General features: G+C 39.8%; 1 protein-coding gene across 1 annotated transcript in view; it reads left to right on the top strand.

The window, feature by feature from the left end:
- The window catches only part of ARHGAP10 (Rho GTPase activating protein 10), a 139,614-nt gene that overhangs the window by 106,681 nt on the left and 14,270 nt on the right, over window positions 1-18,663 (top strand). Inside the window, exon 20 of the mRNA XM_059470893.1 lies at window positions 12,938-13,100. Within this exon, the coding sequence (XP_059326876.1) occupies window positions 12,938-13,100 (163 nt within the window). The remainder of the gene's footprint in view (window positions 1-12,937; window positions 13,101-18,663) is intronic.

Genomic DNA, 18,663 nt, shown 5'->3' with positions numbered 1-18,663 from the left:
GTACTAAATTTTCACTCTGAAGTTTTTTGACATCCTAGTTTCTTAAGTAGAACTGGACCTAATGGGGAACTCTGAGCTACTTTGCTATGTGGCCTAGACCCAAAGTTCTTATTTCAGCAAAATGCAGATTTGTCTGAGATTTACATTAAGACCGTTTCCCATGTTTTTTAGCCTTCTAAATGAAGATTTGGGATTTGTTTTTTAGTGGTAGGTTGGTTTTGATTTTGGTTGGTTTGATTTGGTTTGGTTTTGGGTTTTTAATGGTTTTAATTTTTTTTTTTTATTTTGTTGGGTTTGGGTTTTTTTTAATCTATGGAAATTGCTTTCTTCTTTCCCTCTCACTATCTGAATGAACTTTACAGTGAATAGCAGTGCAGAAACTCCTATGACTTACAGTCTCAGCTATGTACAAATGACTTTTCATTGCCTCTCTGTCTCTCTATGCAGACAGGGAAAGACTGTTAGCTAGAACTGGAAGTTGTTTATCCCGTTCTAAACATGTCATAGGGTCTTTATTTTCCATTTGGGCAGTCAGCGTCTATCAGAGGAGATTGCTGTTTACATTTCTCCTAGAGGGCAATGCAGATTTAAAATTTTGTTCCCTTACAATTTTATTTAAATTTTAATGTACCTTTCTTGTCTCGTAGCAAATGCAACAGGTTTGGGATTTCTTTTGTTTGTTTGATGCATTCTTTTTCTTGTATTTTCAGTGCCAGAGACTTAGAGATTATTAAACCATTTTTGCAGAGCTGTTAGAGCAATATGGGAAGAAAAGTCCTGTGTAAGGTAGGCTGTGTAATGCAGCCCATCCAGGATGAGCAGAGAATCAGGACAAGTTGCATAAGTCACACCTGGAGTTGAGAAATGGGTCATGTGCAGCACTTTGTCCAATGACAGAACAACTTGTTTTCTAAACCAGAATCTACATCTTAAACCACAGGGCCTGCTGATGCCTTATTCTCTTTGAATACTCTCTAGGTGCCAAAATTTCTTCTTGGCACGTACATGTACATAGCACATTAGTGTTGAAGGGGGGCTGCATTGTTCTTTTTTTAGGGCATTTGTGTCCTATCCCCTCACTCTGCAATCATATAGGGTGTTTTTGATAGCCTGCTGCTGCTGCTGTAAATTAAATACTATATTTATAGTGATTTAGAAAACAGATTCTTCTGCAGAATTTGAAAAGAAATAGAAATTAGAACAGCTACTTAGCCCTTCAAAACTTTGTGCTAACTTATATTGCCCTTTGAAGTATTTCACGACACAGTTATGAATGGTATGTTAGTGTTGAATAGAAGTAGCTGGTCTTGACTTTTTGGTGGGCATTGGAGTGAGACAGTGTCTTAATTTGGGTGATAAATTAATTTCCATGAATTATTACGTCTTTCAATTAAATTACTTTATCAGAGTAAATGTGATGCGTGTAATGGCTACATAGCAATATTCCCTCTCTCTACTCCTCCCCCATCCCTTCCTGCCCCAAACACAAGTAAAAAATCATAAACTTCATTTGGAATTACTGAGCAGAAAACCTGGATGTTAGAGGAAGCCTTGGACTTACGAGACTGGTCTTCAGGGCTGAAACAGCCCAGAACTGCAAGGTTGCAGGTGTGAAACCTGGCCTTGAACTCTTTCTATTTCTGACTTTGCTGCTTGGAAGTGTTTCTGTAACCTGGCACGTAGTAGGGGAAATGGAAAGGAAAGCAGCTACATGTTGTTGTTATCTTATTGTATTTCATATTTCTGGAGTCCCATCTTAAAGTCCATACCTTCTTGCTGGTCCTATTATGCAGCTCCTTTCTGCAGCACAGTTCCTCATGGTTTCCACAGGGGCTCCTCCTGGGCTCTCGACCCAACCCCCTTTTATCCCAGAGCCCTTCATGAGCTACAGCTGCTACCCAACCAAGGATCCCACAGCTGTAGCTCATCCAGAGCAACAGGACCCACCTATCTAATACATAGGACTCTCACTACATATATATATTCACAAGGACTCCTTTATAACAATACATATATTCAGGCCCCTACATTTCCCCCCTTTTCTTTTAACAATTTCTCCATTACACAGTTACAATATCCATATCTGTCCCAGCTCTCAGGCTGCCACAGCTCTCGGCTGTCCGGGGGATTCCATACCTAATACATATATTCAGGCCCCTACATTTCCCCCCTTTTCTTTTAACAATTTCTCCATTACACAGTTACAATATCCATATCTGTCCCAGCTCCCAGGCTGCCACAGCTCTCGGCTGTCCGGGGGATTCCATACCTAATACATATATTCAGGCCCCTACATTTCCCCCCTTTTCTTTTAACAATTTCTCAATTACACAGTTACAATATCCATATCTGTCCCAGCTCCCAGGCTGCCACAGCTCTCAGCTGTCCTATCTTCCACTGTCCCAGCTCTCCGGCTGCCACAGCTCTCGGCTGTCCGGGGGATTCCATACCTTCTCCTTGGCTGCATGTTCTTTATCACGTCGGGGTCACCAATTGTTGTTGTTATCTTATTGTATTTCATATTTCTGGAGTCCCATCTTAAAGTCCATACCTTCTTGCTGGTCCTATTATGCAGCTCCTTTCTGCAGCACAGTTCCTCGTGGTTTCCACAGGGGCTCCTCCTGGGCTCTCGACCCAACCCCCTTTTATCCCAGAGCCCTTCATGAGCTACAGCTGCTACCCAACCAAGGATCCCACAGCTGTAGCTCATCCAGAGCAACAGGACCCACCTATCTAATACATAGGACTCTCACTACATATATATATTCACAAGGACTCCTTTATAACAATACATATATTCAGGCCCCTACAGCTACATAGGCATATCAAAAAGCCATAAGGCCCTGCAACACTTGCTTACAAAGCTATTGTTAACAGCTGAGCAGAACACAGCTATGCTGTCACAAAATAAATGCACCAATGTTAGTCATAAGGGGAAGATCAGGATGACTGCTGTTTGCCATGTGGAATTTCAGACAGTTTGTATTTCATCTTGCTGCAAGAGTAGCTCCTGCAATTCTATGTGATTCATCACAGCTTTTCCCACCTGATGGCTCCAAGTAGGCTGTGTGCTATACAAACTTAAAAGTATTTTTGAGCTACTGCCAGTGAAGGTAAAGCTTTTCCTATGTAATTGTGGGTCCTGTTTTCCTATCAGAGTTGACTTCTGCTTGGTCCACAGAAGGTACTTTTTTCTTTTTTTTTAAGAGATACAGAATAATTTTGGTGCATACTTTGCATGCACAGTATACATTATCTGGTCATTTTAACCCTGTGAGTAATCTTTTTGCTGTGCTGCTAGCAAAAATCAAATTTGTGTCATGATGTAGTAAACATTTCCTAACTTTACCATCTCGTTGAATGAGGTGTATCAGATCTTCATGGCTGGTGTGAGAATTGCCTTAGTTCCATTGCCAGTGCTTGTCTGTTTTCAGTGTAAGAAATCTAGAGGCTGTAGAAATGTTCAAAGTAAACACATCCACGTGTTCACACACATGCATAGAACAGGAGTCAGAGGGCAGGGACAGGGAACTTGAATAGACTTAAAACTAGAATCTGAATTGAAAGAAGGAACAGGATCAGTCTTTCCTTGAGGCCACACATTATTAAAATCTCTGACCTCCTGTAATAATCCTTCATCTCTTTAATTCTCTACCTTCTGCACACAGACACACAGGGGCAGATAATGCTGTAAGAAGGCCAATTTGGCATGCTAAAAGCCATTAATCCCAGGCATGGAAGTCACTGACATATCTTTACTACATGCCAGCTGTGCCCTGGCCAACCTCTACTGGTAAAAGTAAATTCTTTCACCCAGCACACAAGAGTGTAAGTAGAGCAAGGACTTCAGCTCTTCAGTCACCTTCCTATGGATGAGAACATGCATTGCACTGAATTAGGGGTTTCCTCACATGCTCTTGCTTCTCTTCACTGGTGACAATAGCAGAGATCTTGCAAGGGAGACCTGGTGAACTTTTTATAGGGCTGATATGCAAGTTAGAAAATATTCCTCTTCTTGTTTTGCTCCCACTCTATCAGTGTTTTTGATTCAGTCAGAAAAAAATGTCTTCTTGTTTGCCTGTTAGCTTCTGGAAGTTTTTGTCCTATCTGCTCTTCTTTTTCTCTCTAATTTTCTGTTTTCTTCTTTTAAAAGTGGCACTTAGTGCAAGGTGAATCACATTGCTGTCACTTCTTTCCTTCCCAGCTGTTTTTGTGACTTGCTGAACCAACAGGGAGATTGAAGGCGTTCTTAGGGGAGATCAACAAACCTGTCACCTGGACGTTCAATTGAAACAACTGACAAAACTTCCCCTAAGGGCTGCTTATCTTGTTTTCTGTAGTTTTTTCAACAAGCCATGGGTATCCTGCTTGATCCATTCCTCTACTGAAGTCACTCCTAGGGCAAAAGGAGAGAGGTGAACAAAACGAGAAAGGAGGCACAGCCAAGTGTCAGCAGCACAGTGAAAATATTTCAGAGTGGCTTTCTTGTGAGAGACCCATCAGATACACAATGTGGTAGCAGTTAGTCCTTGTCAGTGGACAGGTTGTGGAATTATTGGTGAGAAACTTCTTTTAAGAAGTCATAGGAAGTGACTGCACGTGAAACAAGCTTAATAGCAAGAGAAAAGGAGACAACAGCATGATGTTATCCCTGCTTGACAGCTCAGGGAAAAAGCTTTTGAACACCTTACATTTTGGGGGTGGAAGCACCCTTACAGGCACACCTTCGAGCTTCTTGGTGCCTGAATTGCCAGCCAAACAGAAAAGGAAATGGAATAATATTTTCATGGACTTGGAGTTTTTGATGGTATTTAAGAAGTGCTTCTGACTCAGGGAAATTTTAGGCCTGGTGATTGTACCCCTTCTTGGTCTGCTCTGGTTTTTCACAGTTCTCCTTCTCATGGATTAAACTAGAGGGAACAACCTTGTATGTTTCTGTATGTACAGACCTGGACCATAGGTTAATGTTGCCTGGACTGGTGGAAACCCAAACTCAGTGCTACCAAAAAAGCTATGGAAGCAATGGGACAGTCTGTTTATCTTAGTATTTGTCAGGATTTTTAGGAAGTAGCTTCAGTTCATCGTTGCATTTTTCAACCATGAAATTGGTTGGCATCTGGCCAGGCTGGTAAGGCTGGAGATCATGTGTGGTTTCCTGCCAAGCCAGCTCTGGTAAAAATGAGTAATTGTTGAGGTTAGATACTGCTCTTGTTATCATGGTGTACACAAATCAAAAGAGGAACCCCTCTGCAGGCTTGTATCTGATTTCTGTTGTTTCAAAATTTAATTATGTGAATTAATTAACATCCCAACATTGTATCTGTGACTGTCTTGAACTGTTTTTCCACAGCTTGAGGAATAAATGGGGATTCTTTACCCATTTTAGTTTTAGATTGCTCAGTGAATGGCTATGTGTTTTTTGGATTTTATTGATGTGAAATAATTTGAGCAGTATTTCTTCTGATTTTGAAAGGTGGCCTGCAGTAAGGGGGATATTAATTAAAATAATTGCTTAATTTTTACAGGCTAATTGTTTAATGATACCGGGTAAGTGCATCTCTAGAAAGATGCTTGTTAAAAATTGAACTTTGCATTTTAAAAATGGACAAAAAAATCAAAACGGAGGAGACCAGGACAGGATGATGGTCCCCAAACTCCACTTGCCTCTAGTTAACTTGCAGATGAGCACATTTCTTTCCCTTTCCTAACCCCAACTCAAACACCTTGTGGCCTTTTGGCTACAATTCTTGAGTTGCATCATCCAGTCTTGAGGCAAATTCCGTCTAGCACAGCTTCCTCCTTTTTCCTGATGTATCTGAACCATTATGGAATTGGGGAAAACAACCTTGCTGCAGGAAAGCTACTTTGGGCCTAACACATGCATGCTGCTACATGCACACATTTGAAAAATATATGAAAGTTTGTCTTTATCTAGGAAAACCTTTAGTCAGCTCAAATAATTGTGTTAATTATTTTGTCTGAGAGAAAAAAAAGTAGCTGGAGCAGGGATCAGATTCTTGCTGCATGTATTCTATGTGACAGCATGAAACTGATGGGAATGGGGGTTGTCTGCTGTCCATTTGTTCTGCTGGCTTGAGGCTGGATGAGTCTCTGATGTCTAAATTTATGTAAGAACTAACTGCATACCAGGGCAGGGCTGTTTTGTATAGGGTTTGCTACACTCTGGGTTATTAATGGGTACTTTTGGGTAAAGGAATGTGGTAGTACAAATCTGTTTTTCTGAGTTTTTACAGGAATCTGACCTCCAAAATACCCATTATTCAGGAGCACTGAAATAATTCTCTTGTTTAGTTTTAGCATTCACTATGGTTACTTTTTAAACCAAATTATAGGTCACTAATAGCTTGCAATCACACTTTCACCTTGATTTGGAAACTGCTTGTTTAAAAAAGCAGATTCTGTGGTCTGGAGGTAATAAACAATTCACCAGTTTTAGTGGCATGACAAATGAAAGTACACAGCTTCTTAATTTACTGAGAAACAGATGACTTGGCTTCATTAATTCAGAAAACTTTTTAAAGTTGGAAGAAGTAGAAGAATATCTGAGTGCCCCTGGTGTTTCCCTACCACAGGATGAGTGGTACAGTAAACAGTGAATAAAGAGGGCAGCCCTGCACCTAGAAAAGGCTCTTCTTGACTGCAGATTCCTCTGATGGCTATCACAGAAAACTTTCTTCAATGGACTTGCTTCTAGCTTTCCAGGAATGGCTGAATTCTTTCCAGACTAGATGGTACATCACTTCATGGGATCATTTAAGGATTCATTAACTGTGTGAGGAAACTTTGGTTATGCTTTTTGTGTCTGTTTTCTGTAGATGCTGAAGATCTAACACGTGGAACTAAATACTTACTTGATCAAGGGTATTTACGATACCAATATTTTTTTCTGTCCCCGATCTGAGATTCCTATTAAAATGAAAATATAGTACATACCCATAAATTAGTATAAAAGCAAAGCTACTTTCTACTTGGTTGAACTTCTGGATTATTGTGGGACATGAGCTATTTATGGGGAAGGAATGTTTGCTGTCTCAGAGTGGGATGCAGCTGTGATGCTGATGGGGGAGGATGGGTGGCTGCACAGAGTGCAGCTGCTGCTCCCCACCTCCTGATGCAGAAAATGGCAGACTTGAAGGTGGCAACAGGGATTTTGCAGCATCTTTAACTTACTCTCCTCAGTAATTGTCCCCATCGTCCCTTGTCTATGACTGTTTGTGTCAAAGTTGAGATGGATTTTTATCCTCTTATTTTACCATAATTTGCCCATGCAATGACCATTTAAAACATATATGACCCTGCTGTTTGGTATATTCTGTGTATCTCAACAGAAACAGTTACATATTCCTAATTTACTCCAGAAAAATTCTCTTTCATAAACTGTTCTCATTTTCTGGTTACCCTTAAACTGTAGACATTGGTTGTACTGTTGACATTAAAGATTAGTCTTGCTTTTAACATTAAAACATGTAATTCATTAGTTTACTTAGGCTGAAGTTGGAAGAAAACTGTCTCTTAAGCAAGTAAGTGATAGTGTTAACTCTGTGCTTTTCATCGTCCTTAATACAAATGCTTTTTTTCTTATTTAGAATTCTCAGAGTAAAGTAAGGATCTGATTATTGACACTGCCAAAGTATTTCGGGGTTTTTTTTTCAACTTTGGATGCCAACAAAAAATATTCTTAGACTAGCCAGATGGAAAAAGGAGAAAAAAAGGCAGTGGGGAGACATGTCATGCTCAGTTAGGTAGAAGCTTAGTTCGGATTTCTGGTAAGGAGGGTCTGAGAGCTTTTACTATCTGAAGTTCCTTCAGATAAAAAGCAGAAGGAATTGAAGGTTTTGTGTATTTGCTGCATATGAGGTAGGTGTGAGTCTGTGCTGGTACTTTGGGGGTATCTTATTATGAGAAAGTGTGACATGAGGCAGGGAAGGGGGGAAGAAGGAGGATATTTGGGTTAGAAACTGAGGGGTTAGTAGTACCAGCTAGACGCACCAGTAAATTGTTAGGATCAGCTTAAGATATTTATTATTTTCAAGATGGAGCTGGTCTGAAGCATGAACAGCCATGAAGGCAGAGCAGAGGCTGTCTGTTGCAGAGGCACAGTGAAAGCTCAAAGGCTTGGATGAGTGTTGTGATTAGATCAGTGAAACAAGAAGTTCATTTACATGACAGTTTAAAAGGATCCATGCAGTCAAAAAATTTAAATAGTATGCAAAAAGTGGTGAGAATGTGAAACAAGTTTTAACTCTCTTGATAGTAAAATTGGATCTTACACCTATTTGTGTAGGATGGGGACATGAATTGTAGAAGCAGCTTGATGGCAGCTCTAGAAAGATGGCCAAGCTGAAGGCACTCAGAGCCTTCCCACAAATATGACGAAGGGAAGGTGAAGAGTTGATGGCTGGAATGTTGACAGAAATTTGTGAGATGTCATATAGACTTACTGCTTTTGTGCTGAGAACCCTCATGTCCTTCATCTGTTCAGGCTCTCTTTGGCACCCAAAAATGAGTGTAATATGAGAGAAAAAGGAGGGGGATTGACATTTTTAGAAGGAGAAGGTGAAGGCACCAAGAACACCAGACTGTATGCTCAAAGAATAATATAAATGAGCTTTAAAGGCAGTCACATCTTGCATGTTTTGTAAGGTAAGAGCTTATTAGAATTCAGGTGGTAGGAAAGAAGAGTAGGAAGTTTCTGGAGCTCCTCTTCGAAACGACCTGTCAGTCCAATGTGGCAGTCAGCTTTTTCATAGGAGTGGGAGACCTGACAGTGCTGCTCACTGGAGAACAATGCTGGAGATTAAGAGGAGTGAGAGGAGAGAAGTGGTAAAATATACTAGACTATCAATATTAGGAGCCCCTGACTTCTGAGGTAAAAGGGAACCCATAAAGCTGATTCAGTTCCAGCAATGTCCTTAACATGCACTTGAAGAAACAAAACATGTCAAAACTTAAAAGGCAGGTCTCCAGCAGCTTAGGGTCTTTACTGGTTCTACAAAGCAAACTGCAGGAAAAGGGCAAGGGGATGGAAAATGGGGAAACAGCTAGAAGTCAATGTATGTTACAAGTTCTGAAGAAGTGTCAAAAAGAACTTAGTTATGATAATCAATGTGTAATCAAACATGGATGTTCACAGGTAGGTCTGTTGCTAGGTGAATATTTTGAATAATGCAAAGTCACCTAACTTGTCTGAAAAAAGGTCTCTGGTCATGAGGTTCTGTAGCTTGGCAATGTTAATTTTTAAAACATCTTGTAGCTTGCTGAAGAAGGTTGAAGCAACTGGAGGAATGCTGATGATGTAGCAGTATTTAAAAAGGTAAATACAGATATTTGACAATATATTTGCACATGAGACAAAGTTAGGAGACTTGCAAATAATAACAGGCAGTAGGATTATGGTTGTGTGCTAAGCTGCACCCATTCAAACAAAATAAATGTAGTTGTATTGAGAAACAAATGTAGAGATTTTAGAGGGAAAACATAGCCCAGAATTACAGAAAGGAGCATATCCTTGGAAACAATGACTCTCCTAAGTCTGTTGGTCACAGAGGCCAATCAACTCATCATATTATTAACTTACATTAATGGCTAAAACAAGTGCCAGCCCTGGATGTACAAATGGGACTGATGAGTATGGGTAAGCAGTGGAATTAATGTCATTCTGATGGAACCACAGCAAAACCCCATAGAATCACATCTCATGTAGCCTCTTCAGAGACAACACTGGGAAATTGTAACAGCTTTATAAACCAGGTATGTGATTCCACAGCTGCAAAATCCCTCCCTCCAGTAAGAGATTTGGTGTAAAACTTAAAAAGGAGATCAGTGAAATACTGTCACACAGCACAGAAACCTGATATGAGAGGTAGTATAATAATTAGTAGCGCATATTACATGGGTCATGCCTGAAAATAAAGCCTAACAAAGTGAAGGTGCATGCATTGATTGGCAAGTCTGTTAATTAGTAACCAATTGATTCTTCATTCCCTTTATCATCTGCTGATGTTTTCAGACAATGACTATTTGGAAGATGTAGTTTGACCCCAATATGAAATGGGCATTAATCAAAAGCAGGTTATTAAGCTGAATGAAGAGATAATGAGGCACAGTTCTGTTGCCTCTGCCATGCACAGGACTTACTGTAATTTCTTAAGTTAGCAGAACTTTTGGCACTGACATACAGGGTGAGGTCTTTGTGCTGTTGCAATCATAGCAATGACCCTATATTTTGAGGATTTAGGTTTGGAGCATATATTGTTTTTAATAATGAAAATGTGCTAGATGGTCATTAGTCATCTGTATTTGTCGTTATACAGAATTGCCTCTTCCTGAATAAAAATATTGTTTTACTTTACAAAAGGAGATAACTGAAGACATCAGAAATGTAAAGTGTCTTTGAACATGTTTTTAGAGGGTTTTTACTTAATCCCATAGAATTTAGCAGGCGTTTTCCTGTTTAAATACCTGATTTGTTTTTACTGTGCAAAACCCAGTCTTAGTTTTGGGAGTTCAGTGCAGTACAGACTGTGAGAAAATACTGGCTCAGGAAGGAAGAAGTAAAATTTGAGGAAAGATTTAACACACAGTTTAATTTAAGATAATGTCAAACATGATTGCCTGTATACTACAGTCTCCAGTGTTGACTCTGCTGTGCGTGACTGAAGTGTTCAGTGTTTTGGGGTTTAACTGCTTTTGTGTGTTCTGGGAAACAATTCAACAGAATATCCTCTGCATTCTGTAAGGGGGTGCTGTGAGCTGGTCATATTTGTAATATTAAGAACCAGATTAATATTCCTTTCAAATGTGTTTTAGTAATGCTGAGTGAATGGTTAAGGTAAATGTGACCTTCTAATATGGTATATGTTGTTTGATAATCTAGACTGTGCTACTACTACTGCTTTGGAAGGAAATTGGGATGGATTAAAAGGACTTAACTCCAGTTCTAAGGAATTGAGAAAGTAAGGTTGCAGTACCACTGTCTGATCTTTCAGATGTTTATCACTGTGACACATACATCTGCAAATTAGATGTAATGAATTAGTTTTTACCTGACACTCCTGTGATTCTCATGTTCTGTAAATGTGTAGCAGCAGCACCGTGGCCTTGGTGCAGTGGGGAGGTGCCAGGTGAGCAGGATTGCCACAGTGCAAGTGACTCATTTTCCCAGGTAATGTTCTCCTCCTCAGAGCATATCACACTTTGGTGCTACGGGCTAATTTAGATCCTTAAATTAGCAGCTGCTTGGGGAGAAATTTCCAGATGATCACTTTTATCATTTCACTGTTTTCAGTTGTATGTCATTTTACTCTCTAGGGAAGTTGTTCTCTCAGAGCTGCTGGGAGGGGATGGGGGTGAGGATGAGATGGCTGGGGAAGCAGCTGAGGGCTTTGCTAACTCTGAGCTATTGTAGCAGAAGAAATTGAGGCTGTGACAGAGTTATGAGGAGGATTTTTTCCATCAAAGGTGGCTTTTCATTGTCCGCATTTGTTTTGCTGTGGTGTTGAACTTTTCATTAATTAAGAAAAAAATCATAAATTAAATGATTGCAACAGTAATGCTTAGGTTGATGGAGTAGAGTTAAGCTCAGTTGTTCCCTGAGCAGATGCTAGTTAATTTAGAAATAGAAAGTAATGTTGTACAGGACTTCATCTTGTATATTACTATATATGGGACATATAACTTGGTAAGACAGCATGATATTTGAACAGCTTTTGATTGTATTGTTTTGATGCTGTGTTAGGACATAGTTGTTAATTTTCTTTCCCCAAAAACTTTTGGCCCCAAAAGAGCAGAACTCTTGTACAAAGATGGTGAAGACAGTGGTATCTAATGCATGCTAGCCTTTTCTGGTGGTGTTATTTGGCAGGCTTATGGGTTGTGTTCATGAGTGCTACTAGGAGTAAGATGCATGGAGGAAGGGATGCAGGGAGCCTTGTAAAGGGTGGCTGGAATTGATCCTTATTACTGTTAAATATTAATATATTGAAAACAGCTACAGGCCCCATTTGAGACTGCTGGCTTAGCTGTGCTGGATACTTTAATGCTTGCAAACATCCTCATTTCATGCACCTCCTTTCAAATTTATGAAATGTACAGCTGATGTTTAAAAAATAAAGATTGAAAGGAAAAGGCTAGGTGGGTGAAGGTGAGCTTTTCAGTGAAGAATGTGCTGTTTGGCTTGATGTGTCAGCATGGTTTGCAGTAACCTCTGTGACACAGAGGTAACTTTATCTTATGGTTCTTGGGATAGGAATGCTATTCCTTTAATGTTTTCCTAATAAATCATATTTGAATATGTTGAATATGTTGCCTCTCAAGTGATATCCTAAGATTAGCCTAAGAAAACAAGTAGATCAGAATACAGTGAACTCTCTTAAAATAACACCATTAGAAAGGAGTAATAAAAGTAACATTTTTGGGTATTGTGTGTTTGTTAGAGACCTCTTGCTTATTCTGACCTTTCTAAATGTCATTGTTTCATGTTTGAGAAGATTTGTGCTTATTGTATTTGAGAGCACTCATTTACTCAAATGTATGTTAAATTATCTTTAGAGACTGTTTTTAGGGAGATGTGCAAATGTGCATAGCCTAAACTGTTTTCTTATCAGAAGTGTTGCCTTTGTCTAAAAACACCTCCCCAAAATTTAGCATTTTCATTCATATAAAACACAACTGAAACGGGACTGGGAACACAACACATGTTGTATGTGAAGAAAGCCTGGTGAGAACAGTAGGGGGAAATTGTGCAATGATACCTTTTGGGGAAATACTGGGAGATTTCTTGTCCTCCAAAATACCCAGTGGAGATGGAACAGAAAGGTTTCTTCTCTTACATATTTCAGGGCGTTATCTCCAAGGCAGACTATTTGGCTTTATGAGATAATTCCTTCACTATCCTGACTTGTTCTCTCTTTCCTAGCTGACAGTCACAGCTCTCCCAGAGAAGACACCCCAACTGGGAGCATGGATTCTCTTTCTTCCCAGTCCCCAACACCTGCATTCTCCAGCAGCCCCCTTGGCCTCTTGGACGAAAATCACCTTATCATGGACAGTGGAGATCTTGCAGGCTGGTCAACAAGTCTGTAAGTAACTGAATATTAGGGATGTTTCCACTAGTATGATTGTGAAGCACATTTTCCTTTTCAGTTTGGTGAGGAGTGATTTTTAGAAATTGCATATAATTGTGTTTGTTTTCTTCTGCTACAGAAAGAGGTGTTTGTGTTGTGGTGGAGTTTAGAGCCTACTTGAATGCCTGTAGGAAAAATGTTCTAGTGAAATCTACTTCATTTTCCGGTTACCTGTTAAACATTTTAAGTGGTTTTAATTTTTTTTTTATTTAAGCAGTGAATATATAATTTATTCTCTATATGATGTTTTACCCTAGTTTTATTTCAAGAAAACATTAGGTACATTTAGATGCCATAGTGCTAAGATTTTGGGCCCAGCTTTGAGTTTGGATAAACACTCTGCAATGAGTGTGTGCTCAGATGCTATTGTCTAAGAACATTATTATTTTTAATCTCTTCTTAACAAATTAAGTGCCTGGTTTCCAATGGAAGTGCAGTCTGTCACGTTCAGTAGATGCTGTAAGTGTTCTGTCTTTGAGCATGACTTAAATTTAGCAGAAATTGACGTCGAAATGTTAGTCCTGACTCTCTAATATGTGTTCAGGTTTGATACACAAAAAGCTGACCATGACTTGTTTTTAAATCAGCGTTGAACTTGAATTGAATTCTCTGGTTTGCTATTCATTCAGACTTTAACCACTATCAAGACAAACTTTTCCAGCCTTTAGTGCCAAGAACAGTGGAAGGAGCAGGTCTGGAGAAAAGATCTGTTACAAATATTTTCCATAATGGCATTCTGAGTAGCCAGCTCTGGTGATGAAACAAGAGTAAAATGTATGTGTAGATGTACATAACACATGAGAATATATAGATAGTCATAGAGCAATTATTGAGTGTTTATTAACTAGAACAGGTTTTTTTCTCTCATATGTATTGAAAGAATTCCAGATTTATAGGTATTTTCCATAAATGTCGTTTCTTCAGTAGAAGTCTGAAGTTACTCTTCCTTTATCTTCTTGTACTATCCTCTAGAAGTGAGTAGAATTAGCAACTAATTGTACTTACCAAAGAGAGGTGCATGTGTGGAAAAGATGCTGTAGTTGGTATAAAACTGGACTGTCAGTGAAAGCTAATTAAGGAATGCAGGTTTAGCAGGACAGTGATAATGTCACTTCAGAGAATAAAAGGAGGAGTGGTGGTTTTATCCAGAGAGTTTGGATATCCAGGGAACTTCAGGTGTTTGAAAGAACATTGCTTTTTTTTTGTTTGTTTGTTTATTAATTTTCATCAAAAATTATACAGAACTGGTGTTTTAGAAATCTGACTTGATGGCTTGAGGTTTTCTGCTCAGTTGGAAACAGTACTTAGAGTTCTCTTTGGAAGGAAAAAATAAAGGTGCATGGTATGTGCATTTAGATAATTTGTCAAAAGTAGTTTCTTTCTTCCACTCACCTCTCTGTGAAGTCTGCTTAAGAGCTGCCTCTGTAACAAGCCTGGACAGTGACAGAATAGTCTGTGAACGTTGCATTCTTTCTTTCCTCTGCTTTCTCACCTCAGACTGGCTTCTCTTCCCCTTCTAGTTCGGGTGACTCAGAGGGCCCTGCCTTAATAAATAAAACCCAAACCAAACCATAGAGCAGCTCCAGTGTAGTGATGGCAGAATGTAGCTCAGGTAGCTCTCACAGCTCCAGGAAATGTAGCACTGGCTGTTGGTTGTAGACTATTCTCATAAGATGGACCAACCCTTAGAGTTAGGTGAAGAGCAAACCTGTTTCTGCAGAATTTCAAAATGTTTTGTATTTTGAGCCAAATTGGGACAAAATCAACCCTTTCTTAAATCCACAGTATCATCTCTCAAATGGTGTTGCAGGTGTTCAGTGATCTGCAGCACATGCCATAGTGAGTCTAGGGGAGATGGAATTACACCAGCGGATCCGGTTCCTCGGGTTCCTGCTGATGTTTGTAACACATGGGTGTTCCGTGTCGGAGATCGATCGCTCCCGAGTTATGCAGTCAACAAGGTGATGGGGACTTCTTTGTGGCAGAAGATTGCTTGCAGCTTTTCCCAGGGGAGGCTTGTTGCATTGTGGATCAAGATGTGTCAGATATTTCAAGAGCTGGTTTACACCAGTAGTTTGTTTTAAGCAAGAGTACATGATGGGTAGCAAGAATACCTTTTGTGCTATTTGTTTTCAAGAAAGAAGCTTGTTTTTTTCCAGAATGATAGCTGTTGTCACCATGATGTTTCCTGGCAGAAATTTTTGTGATGCATGCCCTTTCCTTGTCCCACCTAACAAAGCAAGAGCTACAGCTTCCAACGTGGTGAGGTGAGCACCAAATGGAAGCAAATACACCCTCACCTCCTGATGGGCTCTAGGAGGGGCTTCATGTCCAGAGTGGTGAAAGAAGCAAAGAGAGCAAAGGCTTTGCCACCCATGTGAGATATCTCACAAAGGCCCGACTGCTCAATTGTCACGTCAGCATTTAAGATGTGCTGTGCATACGGTGTAGCTTGAAGGTGATGTTTCACATATGTGCCATTCTGAAGCCCCGTTAAGCTGTTGGTTTTCATGTCTGTAAGTGTGTGTGTCTGCCTGATGCTAGATTTTCTCTGAAAGCTCTGTGTGGATCAGACATATGTCCTGTGTTGTCACGTGCTGCTGTAGGGGTGAGTAGGGACTTGGGTGATGCTTGGCAGGGGTGGCTCTCAGTGGAGACCTGAGTTTGCTGCTTTAAGACTATCATGCACCCTAAACTTTCTTTAACCTTTTTCCTGAAGTTATTTTTAACTTCACACTTCCATCTAGAGCCAAATACTAAAAATAAATACGTTTTATTTTTACATACACTCTATGGTAGAACGTAGGGGTTTTTTTTCCCCTGTCAATCACCAAGTTACGCAGTAGTTTCTGTAGACACAGGATTCAAACTCCAGATAGCCTAGGATGGGTGATTTACCACTTCTACTTGATGGAGCACTGTGTCATAAATATGTACTGTTTGAAAATACCTTCTATCCAAGGATGCTTTGCACAAGGTGATTTCAAACATAATAAATTCATAATTATAGTTGTGAGCTGAGTAAAGGATTGCTCTCCACTAGTATGGACATTTTTTCCCTTTAAGGAAGAGCAGCAACAGCAATCTCAGTTTAATGTTAACCACAGCATTTGCATTCTTCCTTTTTTCCTCTCTTACTCTCCATACAGACTCTCTCCTACACAATTTCTGATTTTTCTATTGCATTTGCCCAAAAAGTAAGTAAATCTGCCACATCTTTTCTTCAAGAGGCTTGCTGGCTTTTTGCTGGAGGATATGACCCTTCCTAATTGGCACTGAAAAATAGTACACCCTAATCACTCAGATTTTTATTCCTGTGGTGAAATTTTTAATAGTTCAACACATGTAGTTTCCTAAGAGGAGTTCAGGATTTCAGCTACTAAGAGGCTGGATAGCCTTTCTAAGCTAGTCCCCAGACTATTTTGATAGTAGTGATGGTCTTGAGCTTGGAGATATGGATTAGAAGGAGTTACGGGTAGCTGTTAAATTGCATTTGAACTGTGGAGCTATAGTCAATCCTCCCTTTTACCTGCAGTGGAACGTTAGTGATACAAAACTTGAATTTCACCCTATTCCACTATGGCTTTGCACATGCAGAAGACGACAGTGATAGCTAAACTGGGTATACACCTCAGTGTCTAAATATACTTAAGCAAGTAAAGACAACGTCCAGAAATTTAAAGTCCTCTTAATAGTGAAGGAGGTGGTATTGCCAGTTTTAGTATCACATGTGGAGTGGTGTAATTAAATTAAAACAGGGCGGGGGAAACTTTTTTTTTCAGCTGCTATGGTTTGATTATAGAATTTACTTACAGAATCATTTATTGATGATCCTGTCCTATTCAGCCTTTCCAGAGCTCTGGCTGTAATGGCAGCTCACCTCTGATGGATTAGTACAGGTTTCCCTCATTGCAATGACTGATTTGTCAAAAGGTGGATTACAAGTCATGCCCTAAAATACTGTGGGCTGCCTTATGTCTTTTTTCACTTGAACTCAGAATGAACCAAAAAAGCTGAACACTTGGTATTCTCTGGACTCGCTATGCGTTGTAATTAATCTTTCTGAGGACCTTTTTCTGATAAGGAAAGATTTGTTGCTGTAACTGGCCCCTTGTTGTCACGAGATTTCTTTGTGCTTACAGTACAATGCCCTGTGCCAGGGCTTATCTACAGACATTACAGACTTACCCCTCACAGTGCTGGGTTTTCAGAATTGGGTCAGTCCTTCTTTTTTTGTTGAAAGTATCCTACACTTACTGCATGATCACTTCTTCATTCAAATCATGAAAATGCATGCCTTGTTTCTCAGCTGGAGAGTTCATTCTTGGGATCTGAGACTGCAGGATGTCTGGGTTTTCCAGGGGGCTGGAACATGGTGACTTGATGGTTGTTCTGGATGGAGTTATGATGCAGGGTATGGAATACCCTTCCTCAAGATGATACTGAGCATCTGTTTACCTTGCTTGTTCTTCTTTCCCTCTCTAAGCCTTTGGGATTTTGCAGTTGGAGGGGATGGAAAGCATTCCTGTCCCTCAAACATTTTCAGTAGTGTAGGTGGGTGCAGGGCTTGTTAAAGCAATTACATTTCTGGGCTAAGAATGGTAAGATTTATAGTTTCCAAACTGAATCTCACCTTGATGCTTCTGTAGGAGCATGCAGGGTACAGTCCTGACAGTCCAAATACCAAAGTGTTCAAAGTCCAGAGGAGAAATGGAAGCACCATTATATAAATGGATTTATATTGGAAGCATCCAATATAAATGGATTTTCAGGAACGTGCAAGGGACTAATGGAAGATGAAATAATTCAGAGGGGTTTTTTTAAAATTTATTATGAATTTTTCTTAATTGGTTCTCCCAACAGTAAAAGATTCTGTTACTCAGTTCAATGGTATGTAAGTGCTACACTATGGACCTAGTTTTGGGGTTTTCAATATGCAAAATGGTGACAAGATCTGTGCTGTGCAGCATCCAGGGTCTTTTTGACCATGCTGGGAAGATGTTACTCATTCTTCATGAAATCTCAACCTGTTCAAATTGCTGGTGAGCAACCTGATGTTAAAAGAGCCATCAGATGGCAAGGATGGGCAGAGATAGTGATGTTCTGCACATAACAGGAGCCTTGGAGATAGTTATCAATTTTGTTTGACTTCTGAGTGAATTCCCATCAGCCTTGTTATATCTACATCAGTAGACTGCATGTCTGGTCTCCTTAAAATGGCAATACTTTCTTTTTTGTACCTTCTGGCAGTGGTGTGAATTTGCAGTTTTACATAAAGGATGAGTGACTTTGGTTTCGCTGTCTTGAAAACTTATTATAAAATCTAATGTCACCATCCTGTTTTATTGAAAGAAGGTGCTCTAGCTGCTGTTGGGTCATTGTGCTTATTCTGCAGTTTGTTTTTGTTTCAGCTGCCACCTCTTCAGTGACTCAGCACTTTGAGAGCGGGTTTAGCAGAGCAGGCACTTCTTTTTGTACCCTTTCGTTATGCAAGCAGAGCAAGAGCCCTCATTTTGCA

Source organism: Ammospiza nelsoni, chromosome 4 (genome assembly GCF_027579445.1).
Source record: "Ammospiza nelsoni isolate bAmmNel1 chromosome 4, bAmmNel1.pri, whole genome shotgun sequence".
Taxonomy (NCBI): domain Eukaryota; kingdom Metazoa; phylum Chordata; class Aves; order Passeriformes; family Passerellidae; genus Ammospiza; species Ammospiza nelsoni.
The sequence above is the reverse complement of the archived record's forward strand: the minus strand, read 5'-3'. Positions and strand labels throughout refer to the sequence as shown.